The following is a 15,995-nucleotide window of genomic DNA, read 5'->3' on the forward strand; positions in this document are numbered from 1 at the left end:
AAGAGTGGGAGGCTCCCTATCCCCACCCAACCTTCGGGTTGGGTGGGGATTGGCGTCATTGGCAAGCATGGAGGGCTCAAGGAGCAGAACCTTGGACAGTGTCCTTACTATAGAAGGGCTACGGACTTCCATTCCTGACGGAACCACCCACGCCTTTTCCGGCCAATCGGATAGATGGCTAGATCCTAAAGACCCGTTAAAGAGGACCTCCCTTCAAGAGGAGGTGTTGTCCATGATAGAGAAGGGTACCATGGAAGAAGTTCTTCTCCCAGGACCAGGTGTCTACAGTCGCCTATTCCTGGCAGAAAAAGAGACCGGGGGGTGGAGGCCGGTTATAGATCTGTCAGCTCTCAACAGGTTCGTCAAGATGACGGACTTCTAAATGGACACGCAGAATTCGGTCCTGCTGTCCTTGAGGGAGAAAGATTGTAGAATACCATCGACCCCAAGGACGCATACTTCCAGATTCCGGCCCACACCTCGGGTCGGAGGTTCCTCCGGGTGAAATAGGGTTCCCAGTTCCTGCAATTCAGGACCCCTTTTTCTTTGGTCTGTCAACAACGCCCAAAGTGTTCGTGAGAGTCCCCACGGCTGTCGCAGGGGGGGCCCACAAACGAGGCATACGCCTTAGCAGATACCTGGACGGCTGGTAGCTTCTTCCCGCCTCAAAGTTCCTCTTGGAGGAACAAGGGAGAAGTCTCCTCCAGTTTGGCAAGGATCTGGGGAACTGAATCAACCCGAAGTAGCAAAATCTATCCCCTTCCACCGGAATGAACTACTGGGGAATAACATTAGACCTTTTTTCGGGGAGAATTTTTCCCTTCGGAGAATAAGATATGACACCTCAGGCTCATTAGTCAGACGTTCCTACTGTTCACAGACGCCTCCAACCAGAGATGGGGAGCCCTTCCCCTCGACGAAGCGGCACGAGAGACCTGGTTGGAAGGGGAGAGACAACTCCACACAATGTCCTGGAGTTGGAAGTAGTCCAGAAGGCGTGCCTACACTTCGCAAGTCTGCTAAAAGGGGAACTCCGTGGCGTGGATGAGCGACAACACCACGATAATGGCATACATAAACAAGCAGGGTACTTGTAATCGAAGGAGTTGGGCGATCTCACCATAGAGAATCTAGACTGAGTGATAGGGAATCAAGGGGTGATGTTAGCAAGGTTCTTTCCCGGAAAGTAAATCGCCCTGGCCGACGGCCTCAGCAGAATGGGCCACATAGTAGGGACAAAATGGTCCCTTCCCCCAGGAATAGCCAAGCTCATCATTCAACGATGGGGCGCCCCGGTGGTTGACCGCCTTGCACCAACCTCAACGCCCAACTCCCAGTCTATTGCCCCCCTGTACCAGACCCCGAAAGCTTCCTTAGAAGACTCTTTTCAGAACAAGTGGGACAATCTGGATGTGTACGTTTTCCCCCTTTTCACGCTGATAAGACATGAGCTCAGCAGAATAAAGGTGGCTCGAAGCCTACAGATGACTTTGGTAGCGCCCTGGTGGCTAGACAGAGAGAGTAGTTCGCGGACCTAAAGACCTATCGAGTCAACCTCCGTGGCCTCTGTCCGTCAGGTCAGATCTACTGAGTCAACCGCACTTCCTCAGGTTCCACGACAACCCTCTCTCTCTTCGACTTCACGCCTGGAGACTATCGAGCGACTCCTGAAGAAGGAGGGGTACTCCTCCTCCACAGCCAAGAGGATGTCCCTATACCTAAGAAAATCCTCTACCGTAGTCTACCAGGCGAAGTGGGCCGCCTTTACGAAATGGTGCGCGACAAAACAAATAAGACCTCTCAAAGCCTCGGTTCCTGACATAGCTGATTTTCTAGTGTACCTTAGGGATAAAATAGGAATGCCAATCCCGGCTATTAAAGGAGTACGAGCAGCCTTAGGCCAAGTCTTTCTCCTGAAAGGCATCGACCTGGGGACCTCAAGACACATAGGGATGCTGATTAGAAGTTTCGAACAATCCTGCCCTCCCCAAGCCAGGAGAGTGCCTAGATGGGACCTGGCCAAGGTCCTGAAAATGTTGTGTCGTCCGACCTTTGAACCACTCAGAGATATCGGGGACAAAGATCTCATCCTCAAGACAGTCTTCTTGCTAGCCTTAGCTTCGGCTAAGAGGGTAGGTGAGATCCACGGTCTCTCCTACGACGTGGCACACTCCAAGGGTGGAAGGAGGTATCTTTCAAGTTCGTACCCTCCTTTGTAGCAAAGACTCAGAACCCAGCAGTCTGGGACCCGAGGTTTGAAGGTTTCTCTTTTCCAGCCATCCCCAAGACAGGCAATACGGACGACCTGAAGTTATGCCCGGTCAGGACGATCAGGAAATACCTGGAAAGGACGGCCCATCTCCGTCCGGGTGCCAAGAACCTCTTCGTCTCTTCAGGCGTTAATAAGAAGCAAGTGTCCAAGAACACTATTTCCTTCTGGCTGAGACAAGTCATCACTAGGGCTTATGAAGAAGACAAGGTGGCAGTACCAGGCACTCCCCGTCCCCATGACATCAGAGGCCTGAGCACTTCCTTGGCCTTTGAGAGAAATATGGCAGTGGGCCAGATCCTGCAGGCCGGCACTTGGTCACACCAGTCGACCTTCACGGCCCACTACCTCAAAGACTACTCAAGAAAGTCTTTGGATGGATTCTCCATTGGGACAGTCATCGCCGCCCTCCAAGCTGTGTAGTGGCGGGCTGGAAGACGTCCCCAACAAGTGAATAGTCTCATCCCTACTTCGTCAGGAGAAGACTCAGTAGAGAAAATGTCAAGAGGTAAGCCTAAAATTATAAGCGTAAGTTTTCCCTGCTACCCCCTATCCGCTCTCTGTACCCCCGCATTACGTAGCCCTCCAGGCACCATGTGCCTAACCAAGTGGCAGAATGGCTCTCCCGCCTCCTAAAGTGTAAGTCTCCGAAGAGGTAATTCGAGGTAAAGTATTCGTGTCGGAACAAATGAAAAATTTTAAGTAATTTTTATTTTTCCTAACATACTTACCGAGAATTACCTCTGAGTAATGGCCCTCCCTTCCGTCCCCGAGTGCCATTCTTCTATTGCCGAGTCGGGCTAAACGGAGGACTTAATGAGATCCTGACCCGGGAAAAGCAGTGTCCTGCCCTAATCCGGGCCGCAGGAATTATCCTGGCGGCGGGGGTAGGAACTATCGGGAGCGAGATGGGGGGGGTAGCACGGGAAATCTTGGTCGAGATTGAGAGAGGTCCAAGGACCCTCCGAAGAGGTAATTCTCGGTAAGTATGTTAGGAAAAATAAAAATTACTTAAAATTTTTCATATATATATATATATATATATATATATATATATATATATATATATATATCTATATCTATATATCTAAAGTAGGAAGATGTGATGTAGTTCTAAGGGAAAAGTATGGGAAATATGTCTGGGTAATAAGCAAAGCTCTACCTCCAGTTTGTTTCTACATTATGATCAGAGATAAATGTAAACAAAACATTGGTTGCCATTTTTTATCGTGCTTTTTAGCATGTTTAGGAAATACATGATATAAAATCACCTTTAATATTTGTGCCTGTTTTAGTTTAGGGTACTGTAGTACATGCATTAAGTGTTCTGTACATTAAAGGGTAGTTTGTTAACAGTACTACGTACAAGGGAAGGTTTTAAAAGTCTGAATATACATGTTGAATAAATAGGTAAATATGGTGTCACTACTTCGCGGATTTTCACCTATCGCGGCCGCGACTGGAACCTATCTACCGCGATAAACGAGGGTTCACTGTACTCTAAAAAAAAAAAACTTATTTTGTTTCTAAGGTTAAATGTCTAAAAGGAAATTGAAATGTGAAATAATTAAGCTATTGACCAATAATTGGGACGTGAAATAAGTATGCTATTGACCAATAATTGGGACGTGAAATAAGTATGCTATTGACCAATAATTGGGACGTGACATAAGTATGCTATTGACCAATAATTGAAACGTGAAATAATTATGCTATTGGCATTGATCAACAATACAATTTTTTTTTTTTTTGAAGTTATTCCAGCTCTCTTAACATTGCTGTTGTAATTAGTATGATACTTCTGCATATTTTGTTAACTTGCTTTATGAAGTGTAGACATAAAACATCAACAAAACACCCTTTATGAAGTTTTTTTTTTTTCTTTTAGGTTCTTCTCCATCACTTCTCAGACCTAATTTGCCAGAGTATTTCAATGTTTGATATATGCATAGCATCAGAGGAAGAAGATTGTCCAAGAGTCGACAGGTTAAGAGCCATCATTGTGTCCACAGCAAAAGAAACGGCTTTCAAAAAGGTATTTTTAAAGAAATAATTTACTTTTTAGTAAAGCATTTCATCTTGTATGTAAAATATGTGAAGTTTTGGCAAAATTGTTTCTTGCATTTCACATTTTATCATACTTTACTTTTGGAATAATATTTCATAGTTGCAGTTTATTGTTAAGGTCTTGAAATTAATCGTATGTTTGTGAATGCTTAAATATTCATCAGTAATAGGATAGAACATTTTTCTTAGTATTATTTATACTTAGCTTAGTACAGTATACTTTAATTTGGATTTCTGCATCACAAGGTTGTTCAAGCAACGATGGTGAGAGATCGACAGCATGGCCCCATTGTGGAGCTGAATCGTATTAGTGTAAAGAGATCTCGTTCACGAGGTGGCTTGGCGGGCCCAGATGGAATGAAGTCTGTGTTTGGTCAGATGGTTGCCAAAATGTCACTGATGACTCCTGATGCATTATTCCTTCCCCACCGTGTGTGGAAAGTGAAATTTGTTGGTGAGTAGTGGCTTTGAATTTTTTGTACACAGTTCAGGACATTGGATGTTGTCAGAGGTCATTTCATAGGTATCTCCTTTTTTTTTTTTTTAATAATTGCTGTCAAATATTGTGCTTAAGATCTGCCATGTCATTGTTGCTACTGTAAAGTGCTGCCCTTTTCTGTTTGCACTGCTTCTGAGACTATTCAAAGAATCTTTTATTTGTTATGTTAATGTCTTGTATTGTGTGTTTTAGGTCTTTTTTCTGGTAAAATAGTGAATGAGGCTTGTCTCTTTTATTTCAGTTTCTTCTGCTTTGAGATTGGTTATTCACTTGAATTCACAATATTTTATTTTTAACCTATACATGTATCAATTGGTAATTGGAATTATTGTTCTTACATATATGCAAACATTTCATCCTTTAAAATGGGAAGTTTTTAGCGGCACTGGAACGGCCATTGAACATTGAATCGTTAACTAGGTACAGTAGTTGGTTATGAAAGGTGGCGCATAGGGGAAGACCCATGTGTCACTATATCTTCTTTTGTCTATGGTGGTAACGGGCTACTGCTCTCTCCCCTGTTGGATCTTTCTTATTATCATTTGTGGGTTTTTTTTTCTTTAGTGAGTGTGCTTGCATGTAAGCAGAAGCCCATCGAAAGGTAAATTTATGGTGAAGGGAATTTTATTACTATTAGGATACAAACCTTTCAAAGCCCCCTGTGTTGTGTACCTTTGCAAGGAAGTGACTGTGAGCAGCCCCTCAACTATATTAGGGTTGTTCTCTCTTCCAATGAGGAAGATGGTGGACTTAAAGCATAACCTGTTCTGCTTCGTATTATTTTCTCTGCCTAAGAATGGAACTACCCTTTTCAAACTGAGCTTCGCTTGTAGCGCTGGCTCCAACAACGTTTCTGTGGTGGTAATCCTTGTGTAGTGCAGTTTTATTAAGTGTTCCCAGTGATCCCCTTGTAACAAAACCCCCAGTATACCAACAACAGTCCTCAGCAGCTGTATAGCAGGAAAAGTGAGCCATTTTCTGGTATGGGCATCTTGAAAGGGTTACTTCTTCAGTTAGAGCATCTATACTGCAGATTGTAGGCTTCTTCATCTGTCTGTAAGAGTGGAGCTTCTCAGTTGCGGCTGTGAAAAGCTACTGCTCAGCCTTGAGCACAGTCTTCCAACTGAAGGGCATAGACCCTCCTCCTCATGGGGGTTATCTTGATCATCCCAGTACCTGAGACCTCCAGATTTAGATGTGACCCTTATTTTCAAGTTTCTTATGCCTACCTCGTACGAGCCTTTGAGAAGGATGTCATACAGATCTGACACTCAAGGCTGTCTTTCTGCTTGTGTTAACTTTGGCAAATATAGTTTCATGGCATCTGGTTGTCACTGGGCATTCGGAAGCACAGAAGGAGGTCTCCATCTCTTCTCTTCTGAAAGTATCCAAAGGGAATAAGAATGATTGGTTTCTCTGTCCTATGAGGGCTCCATGGTGCTATCTTAAGAAGACTTGGCACTTCAGGCTTGAGCGCCAAAGACACTTTTCTGAGTACCGGCACGATTGAGAGAAAGATATCCACGAACACAGTTTCTATCTGGCTCCGTAAGGCCATAAGATATGCTTATCTCTCAACCAGTGAGGGGGCTGGAGGTCCAACTTGAGTAAAAGCTCATGAATTCAGGAGTATCAGGTCCATATTAACACTCGGGTGTTAAAGGCAGGAGTCGGGAAAAGGCAAACAACCTTTATCTCCCGCTACCTGCAGGAGTATATGTACAGGGCCTTGGGCACCTTTACCTTGATCTTATAGTGGCAGCTAACAGGTTATTTGGCCACCCTAGCTCCCACATAGGACAATAAGAATCTTGTCTAAGCTACTGATTTTGACATGTACCATAGAATGAAAGTTAGAATTTGTGTCCTTTTGCTCCTCTTTGTTTCCCCTCTCTTGGGGTGCAGCAGTCACAGCCACTATCGGGTAGATCAGACGACAGATACTGGTGAGCTTCATAAGCTAATAACCTTTCTTTACAGACGATCAGTGAAGAAGTATCTCCCCTATCCTCCTTGACAAGGGTGAGGATGGATATAATGTATTCAATCATATTTCTCATAATAGCTATGGATACATTCCAACAATATATCCTGTAAAAGAGACATAAGTTCTCCTGTGACCAAGTACCATTTTTCTTTGTACGGGCTTATGCTTGTAGTATTCCAATGCACAAACCGTAAGGATAATAACAGAGTTATCACCTTTCATGACTAGGTTCTCTGACAATTGAATCTCCTAAGGATGATAGTTTGCAATTGTGTAATAAATCAAAAATTTTAGAAGCAATATGTATTTATCCTAACTATAAAAACCTGAGTTCTTTAAGATACACTTCCCATATCAATCACATGGTAACTCCCAGGCCTAAAAGTCAATGCTAGTCTTGATGACAGATATGTGGCAGGTCTTTCCATGCTTCACCTGTTGGAGGTTATAGCTACTGTTTCATTTTAATGGCTGTTCCAGCTTTGCTGGAGTCATATTCCTATTAAAGGACTCTGGTTTGTATAGTTTGGAAAAATGAAAATTACTTTTAAAAAATGTTAAAATTGTTCTTAGGTTTACAAACATGAGCCCTTAACATTAAATTTCCCACCTAAACCACCCTTCTTAGTCATAAAGCTAAGGACATTACCAACTACCTTTAACGATGCAATGGCTATTCCAGCAGCGCTGTAGAGATATTATGTTTGTATTGCTCAGAGAAATAAGAATTACTATAAAATATTTTTTTCCTGATGGTTATTCTGATTTTATTTAACCCATCTGTGTTTCTACTGATTTTCAAAATATAATCCATCTGGCAAGTCACCTTTTAACTAAATTATTTATTGCTACAAGGTTTTGTCGTAAATTTTAGGTCAATTCTTTATATTTCCCTTAGTGTCCAGAGTATTCTTTTTGAGTTTTTGACATTACTAATATTTTTTCAAAAATTAATTCTTTATTTCCTCCAAATTTCAACTATCTTAGTAGGTATACCAGTCTTTAAATAATTAATCAGTCATTGGAGGTAGTAAGGTACGCTGGAGATATTTGCCTTGTTAAAGAGTACACCCTTCTCCATTGTCTCATTCCCTCTTGGCTCAATTAAGAAATGACTAGGAATTTGTGTGACACGAATTGCTTGGATACCCTGATCTATTGACTCCTTTGGTTTTCTAGCCTATTCCCTCCTTTGGTTTTCTAGCCTATTCCCAGTACTGTACCCACATTACCAAATGGTAGGAAGAAAAGGATGACTTGAACATTTTAAAGCTTTTTAAAGTACTAATTAGTGGCATAGACCTTTTAACTCTTCCATGACTGATAAAATTTGCATTTCCTTAGGAAAGAGCATATCAAAATTATTCTAAAGTCATTCTGTTCTTTAGTAACAAAAGTCTCGGTTTTCATAACTGACACTTTTAATTTCCATAATTTATTTCCATTCTTGATAATTATAGAAATGGGATATAGCTGTATGGTATAATCACTGAAATGTTTAAACATTTAAATAAGAATATGTCTCATAAGTTGTTATTTTACTTTATCTTATGTGATTGTAATACGTATATTTGTATTCTTTTTAATTAATCTCACACTTGTTTTTTTTTTTTCTTTATGTGTGCAGGTGAAAGTGTAGACGATTGTGGTGGGGGTTATAGTGAGAGCGTAGCTGAGATGTGTGATGAGCTAATGAATGGCTCTTTACCTCTCTTAATACCTACACCTAATGGTCGAGATGAGGCAGGGACTTCCCGTGATTGTTACCTGCTTAATCCACAATCCAGTTCGCCTCATCACCTGAGCATGTTTACATTCCTTGGTAAGAAATACAATATGTTTGGTGTCATGCTGTTGAGGAAGCCAGAGAATATATTTTGTAGAATTAGAGAGAATTATGGACTAAATTTGATAAAATTAATACTTTACAGTTTTTATCTTATTTAAAAAGATTTATTTTAGAAAAATAATTGACATTTGTTTAATTAATCACAGGTGTGTTGATGGGGATTGCTATCAGAACAGGTAGCCCGTTAAGCTTAAACTTGGCTGAACCAGTTTGGAAGCAACTGGCAGGGATGGCATTGACCCCTGCTGATATAACTGAGGTACATTGAATTACTCTATAAAATGCTATATGTATACTTTTCAAATTATTATTGAGGGAAGCTTTTATATAATTTATAATGATTAGATTCTTTACAAGGATAGGAAATAACCTTATTACAGTATTTCATTATGTTGACTTATTAAGTCAAAGATAAAGTTCTTCGTGGAATTAGTCTATTTAAAACTGATTAGATAGATTCATGTGAGACATTCAGCCTGATCAATAAAATCAATCATTTGCTTAGAGCAAAAGCTTGTAAGTAAAAGCAAAATCTCAAGTAGCAAATGTAGCAAATGCTTAGGCAAAAAGCAATTGCTTAACATCTAATGAGTACCTTTTGCTTGATGGAGTTCTAACTTTTACTTAGGGACTGAGCCATGTGCGGCGTATGTGCTAGGGTATATCCATTTCCAACGGTTCCAGCATGAATTCTGTTTTTAAATATTTAACTTAGCCGGTGAATATATAATAGCTGCAACTCTGCGGCTCGACAGAAAACACACTCAAAAACTCGCGAGCGATCGCTATGAAGGTTGCGGGTGTGCCCACCAGCGCCACTATCGGCCAGATACCACTCTTGCATGTAAACAAACCCTTCAATTCTTCTCTGTCGACGTTGACGACAAGACGTATCAATACTCGCTGTAGAACCTGGAGTTTTCTCAACATATTTAGTGAAGTACTTCATTTTGGTTTGAGCTTTCGCAGTGCAGGTGTTTTATCTTCATCTTAAATCTTGAACTCGTTTTTGGATAGATTTAATTTTTGATGACAAGAGAGAGAGTATGGACTTTCTTTGACTTTTAAATGGCCGACCCTTCCCTTAGACGGAAGTGTGTTTTAGGCTTTTAGCAATTATCTTATCACGTTATAAATTAATTATAGATTTTCCTCTATATATTTTATATCTCAACCGCCTTTATTAGGCCTCTTCGATTAGCTTTCCATTTATAATAAACATCAAAATAAATTTTAATGATTTGTTTATATGCGACCTTTCCTGAGAGTAGGCGGTCCTAACTTGGAAACTGAAGTTAAACAACGTTGAGCCCTTTTCAATCGTAAATAACTTTTACAGAGCTAATGATTTAAAACTTATTAAATGAAATATTTTTAGTAAATATTTTATGATAGTTTTTTTCTTTGAATAGTCTTTGTACTGTTTCAAAGATGAACTAACGTTTAGTTTATTTATGCTTCGCAGTTTGCGCTCTATCGTTACGATAGAGAGAGAGAGTATCACGGTTTCACTTTGCAGAAAGAGTAAATTGATTCTGACTTTTTGTTCTTTTTTCTTTCAAAGCTTAAATGTTTTAAAGACTATTTTAAAGGAACTTTTAATTGAAAAACCTTTCAGTTTTTTCCTTTGGTCAAATAACCTGTTTATTGACGAAAGGTAAGTGGGCTCTTCTCTTTGGTGCGAAATCAAGAGAGAGAGCGAGAGAGAGAGATAGAGACGGAGAGAGAGAGAGAGGAGAGAGAACGTTCCGATCTTTATCTCGTCCCAAGCGAGTAACGTTGTTCTCGAGTTACTCTCGTCCCTAGTCTCTGTACGGGGAGAAAGGATAAAACGTTTTTAGTTTTTATTCTCGTCCCAAGGCACTGTACGGTGAGAGATTGAAAACGTAGTTTTGAATGAACTAGTGTTTAGTCTCTTCCCCAGCCACTGATTTTTTTATCTTAAAATATGTTTACTGTTTTTTGCTGGTATTAATGTGCTTACATTATACGACTGATTTCGCAATTACAACCTTTTGATGAGGGTAGAATTGCATGCTTCAGGTAGAAATCAGTTTTATTCATACCTAATGTGAATTGTTAAAAAATTCGATTTCAGTGAAATAAGTGCAAAACAGAAAATCGTAGTGATACAGTAAAGTGATATTGCGCAAAGTGTTATCAGTGTTGCGACCGAGGGTTCGTCTGTTCGTGCCTGTCGTTCGCCTAGTCCGGGACCTCTTGCAAGCTCCCAAGCCCAGGGGAGAAGTAATGTCGTACGACTTATGGGTTCGAGAGGCCTTGATCAGCGAACAGACGTTCCCTCTATGGTATCAGGTGTATCTTACCAAGATCACCTCTACCATAAGGCGAGAGAGACGATTTTCTCCTCGTCATCCGAAGGCTTTTCGCATAAGAAACCGTGGAACAAGGTTTCGAGGCCCTTTAAGCGAAAGTCAGTCCTTTCAGGACAGGTCCAGCGTCCTGGTTTTAACTATTAGGACAGCTCTGACCCTATGCAGTCATCGGAAGACTGCTCGCCGCCTAAACAAAAGCGTAACACAGACTCCGAGAGTCTTTTTGTAGGCAAGGTTTTGCAGTCACAGACGTTACCCTCATCTCTTACCGCAACCATTCCCGTTGATCCTAAATGGGTTGTACGGCAAGACATGCAGAATAAGCTTGCCTCCCTTATGGAAGACTATTCTGCCGATAAGTCCGTTGAGCCTAGCCGTTTATCTCATCGAGATCCTGGCCTTCAGCCACCCTAACGTTCCTTTGTGCGTCCTGTTGACGTTGGCGTAGCCAAGTCACGTCAGTCAGGTTGTTTAGAACCACACTCGATGCGGTCTCGTGTGGATTTTCAGCCACATTTGGACGTTAGGCCACTTGCTGATGCTCCTGTTGACGTTCAGGACGTTCGCCAACAATCGGAGTTGACTTGTTTTGACGCTGAGTGTCAACCTCCGCATTCTAGAGTTGTTTTGACTGCTCAGTCTAGGCGGTCAAAGCAGTCTCGAGTGGACGCTGTGCGTCCTCACGCACCTGTTGTTGTTGACAGTTCACAGACTGTCAAGCAGTTACATGACGTTGCGTCCTGGTCCGCTACTAATGCACCAGTGCGTGTGGACTCTGCTTGTAAAGCATTGCCACCACGGTAGGTCTCTCCCTTGCTTGAGACTCGGTTATTGTCGGACAAGGTTCCTTCAGATGAGGAAGTTGCTGTTCCCCCTCCTACTGATATTCCCTTGAGGACTCTGACAGACGGAGAGGAGCCTAAAGCTGCTTAGCCCTCTATGGACTTTAAATAAATCATGCTGATTTTTAAGGATCTTTGTCCGGATCTTTTTGTAACTGCTGCTCCTCGTTCGCCTAAACGTCAGAGCTTACACTAGGCCTAGCTACTTCGAAGCCGTTGTTTTATAAGCTAGTGCTCTCTCGCTCTTCTGAGAGAGCTTTGCGTTTGCTAGGCGACTGGTTTGTCACCAGGAGGAGTTTGGGGGAGACAGCCTTTGCTTTCCCTTCTTTTAAGCTGGCTTATAGAGCGAGAGTCTGATGTGACACGAGAGAGGTTCTCTGCTTGGGAGTTCCTGCCTCTGCCCAGATAGACTTCTCAAACCTCATAGACTCTCCCTGGCGCCTGGCCATGAGACGCTCCAAGATTTTACAGGTCGACTTCGGAGCTATTTTCGAGCCTTTGAAGTTTTGCTGTACAATTATGTCATTATTATTATTATTATTACTATCCAAGCTACAACCCTAATTGGAAAAGCAAGATGCTATAAGCCCAGGGGCTCCAATAGGGAAAAATAGCCCAGTGAGGAAAGGAAATAAGGAAATAAATAACTGAAGAGAACAAATTAACAATAAATCATTCTAAAAAAGGTAATGTCAAAAGAGATATATCATATATAAACTATTAATAACGTCAACAACAAATATGTCATATATAAACTATAAAAAGACTCATGTCCACCTGGTCAACAAAAAAGCATTTGCTCCAACTTTGAACTTTTGAAGTTCTACTGATTCAACAACCCGATTAGGAAGATCATTCCACAACTTGGTAACAGCTGGAATAAAACTTCTAGAGTACTGCGTAGTATTGAGTCTTATGATGGAGAAGGCCTGGCTATTAGAATTAACTGCCTGCCTAGTATTACGAACAGGATAGAATTGTCCAGGGAGATCTGAATGTAAAGGATGGTCAGAGTTATGAAAAATCTTATGCAACATGCATAATGAACTAATTGATCGACGGTGCCAGAGATTAATATCTAGATCAGGAATAAGAAATTTAATAGCATGCATAAACAAGGCTTTCAGGGATGGCTCCAATGATCTGACAGCCACGTTCTCTGCAGGAACAAGTCCCTCAGGGATGGCTCCAATGATTTGGCAGCCATGTTCACTGCAGGAGTACGTAAGAGGCAAGTGCGCTCAATGTGTTCATTGTCAAGACAAACTTCACGATGAAGTCTACCAGGCTGTCTTGACAGCATTTATGGAAGGCGACTGGATGGTCTCTCTCGACCTTCAGGAGGCATACTTCCACATTCCTATACACCCGGATTCCCAACCGTTTCTGAGGTTTGTTTACAGGAATGTGGGGTACCAGTTTCGAGCCCTGTGCTTTGGCCTCAGTCCTGCGCCTCTCGTGTTTACGAGGCTCATGAGGAATGTGGCAAAATCCCTCCATCTATCGGGGATCCGAGCCTCCCTGTACTTGGACGACTGGCTTCTCAGAGCATCGTCCAGTCTTCGCTGTCTGCAGAATCTACATTGGACGTTGAGTCTGGCCAGGGAGTTGGGACTTTTGGTCAACCTAAAAGTCCCAACTGATCCCATCCCAGATTATTCTATATTTGGGGATGGAGATTCGCAGTCAAGCCCTGCTCGAAGTCCAACTAATGCTGAAACGAAACGTTTATTCAGTCAGGAGTTGGAACAGTCTCGTAGGGACTCTCTCATCCCTGGAGCAGTTTGTCTCACTAGGGAGACTACACCTTCTGCCTCTCCGGTTCCATCTAGCCTCTCACTGGAACTAGGACAAGACATTAGAGACGGTATCATTCCCAGTCTCCGAACCAGTAAAGGCATGCCTGAAATGGTGGGACAGCAATATCAGTCTGAGAGAGGGACTATCCCTAGCAGTCAAGAACCCAAATCACGTGTTGTCCTCAGACGCGTCGGATTTGGGTTGGGGTGCGACCCTGGACGGTCGGGAATGCTCGGGTCTGTGGACCTCAAGTCAGAAGAGCATGCACATCAACGGCAAGGAGCTATTAGCAGTCCACTTGGCCTTGATGATATTAGAAAGCTTCTTCGAAACTAAGTGGTAGAGGTCAACTCAGACAACACCACAACTTTGGCGTACATCTCCAAGCAAGGAGGCACACACTCCTTCACGCTGCTCGAGATCGCAAGGGACCTTCTCTTATGGTCAAGAATTCGAGTCATCTCCCTGTTGACGAGATTCATCCAGGGGGACTTGAACGTCTTGGCAGACTGTCTCAGTCGAAGGGGTCAGGTGATACCCACGGAATGGACCCTCCACAAGGACGTGGGCAAGAGTCTTTGGGCTACTTGGGGTCAACCCACCATAGACCTCTTTGCCTCCTCGTTGACCAAAAGGTTACCAATCTATTGCTCTCCAGTCCTAGATACAGAAGCAATCTACATAGACGCGTTTCTACTGGATTGGTCTTTTCTGGACTTATATGCATTCCCACCATTCAAGATAGTCAACAAGGTACTGCAGAAGTTCGCCTCTCACGAAGGGACAAGGTTGACGTTGGTTGCTACCCTCTGGCCCGCGAGAGAGTGGTGCACCGAGGTACTTCAATGGTTGGTAGACTTTCCAAGAAGTCTTCCTCTAACGGTAGATCTGTTACGTCAGCCCCACGTAAAGAATGTCCATCAAAGCCTCCCCGCTCTTCGTCTGACTTCCTTCAGACTATCGAAAGACTCTCAAGAGCTAGAGGCTTTTCGAAGGAGGCAGCCAGTGCGATTGCAAGAGCTAGGAGAGCTTCTACCATTAGAGTATACCAGTCGAAGTGGGAAGTCTTTCGAGACTGGTGCAAGTCAGCATCTGTGTCCTCGTCCAGTACCTCTGTAGCCCAAATCGCAGATTTTCTTTTACATCTGAGAAAGGTTCACTCCCTTTCAGCTCCCACGATTAAGGGCTACAGGATCATGTTGGCTTCGGTCTTTCGACATAGAGGCTTAGATCTTTCCAACAATAAAGATCTCCAAGACCTCCTTAAGTCTTTCGAGACCTCTAAGGAACGTCGTTTGGCAACTCCTGGATGGAACTTAGACGTGGTCCTAAGGTTCCTCATGTCAGACAGGTTTGAGCCATTACATTCAGCCTCCCTGAAGGATCTCACCCTCAAGACACTTTTCCTAGTGTGCTTGGCTTCAGCTAAAAGGGTCAGTGAACTTCGTGCCTTCAGTAAGAACATCGGCTTTTCTACAGAAAAAAGCCACTTGTTCACTTCAACTTGGTTTCCTGGCCAAAAATGAACTGCTTTCTCGTCCTTGGCCTAAATCTTTTGATATTCCTTGCTTATCAGAGATCGTAGGCAACGAACTGGAAAGAGTATTATGTCCTGTTAGAGCTCTTAAGTTCGATTTAGCTCGTACTAAGTCATTACGAGGTAAATCTGAGGCATTATGGTGCTCAGTTAAGAAACCTTCATTGCCTATGTCAAAGAATGCTTTGTCATATTTTATCAGATTTTTTTAATACAAGAAGCTCATTCTCACTTGAATGAGAAAGACCGATGTTTGCTTAAGGTTAAGACGCACGAAGTTAGAGATATAGCAACCTCCGTGGCCTTCAAGCAAAATAAATCTCTGCAAAGTATTATGGACGCGACTTTTTGGAGAAGCAAGTCAGTGTTCGCGTCATTTTACTTAAAAGATGTCCAGACTTTTTACGAGGACTGCTACACACTGGGTCCATTCGTTGCAGCGAGTGCAGTAGTGGGTGAGGGTTCTACCACTACATTACCCTAATTCCAATATCCTTTTTAATCTGTCTCTTGAAATGTTTTTAATATTGTTTTTTTGGGTTGTACGGAAGGCTAAGAAGCCTTTCGCATCCTGATTGATTTGGCGGGTGGTCAAAGTCATTTCTTGAGAGCGCCCAGATTAAGGGTTTGATGAGGTCCTGTTGTATGGGTTGCAGCCCTTAATACTTCAGCTCCTGGGAGTCTTTCAGCATCCTAAGAGGATCGCTGGGCTTCGTGAGGAAGACAGACTTATAAGGCAGAGTAATCGTCTAAGTCAACTTCCTTACCAGGTACCTATATATTTTGGTTTTGTTATATTGATAACTGTC

The 15,995-nt window shown here is 42.6% G+C and overlaps 1 protein-coding gene across 1 annotated transcript in view; it reads left to right on the forward strand.

The window, feature by feature from the left end:
- Positions 1-15,995, forward strand: part of HERC2 (E3 ubiquitin-protein ligase HERC2) — a 496,511-nt gene that overhangs the window by 467,542 nt on the left and 12,974 nt on the right. The window contains exons 78-81 of the mRNA XM_068391274.1: positions 4,158-4,304; positions 4,583-4,790; positions 8,450-8,644; positions 8,818-8,930. Of these exons, the coding sequence (XP_068247375.1) occupies positions 4,158-4,304; positions 4,583-4,790; positions 8,450-8,644; positions 8,818-8,930 (663 nt within the window). The remainder of the gene's footprint in view (positions 1-4,157; positions 4,305-4,582; positions 4,791-8,449; positions 8,645-8,817; positions 8,931-15,995) is intronic.

Source organism: Palaemon carinicauda, chromosome 17 (assembly GCF_036898095.1).
Source record: "Palaemon carinicauda isolate YSFRI2023 chromosome 17, ASM3689809v2, whole genome shotgun sequence".
NCBI classification, from domain to species: domain Eukaryota; kingdom Metazoa; phylum Arthropoda; class Malacostraca; order Decapoda; family Palaemonidae; genus Palaemon; species Palaemon carinicauda.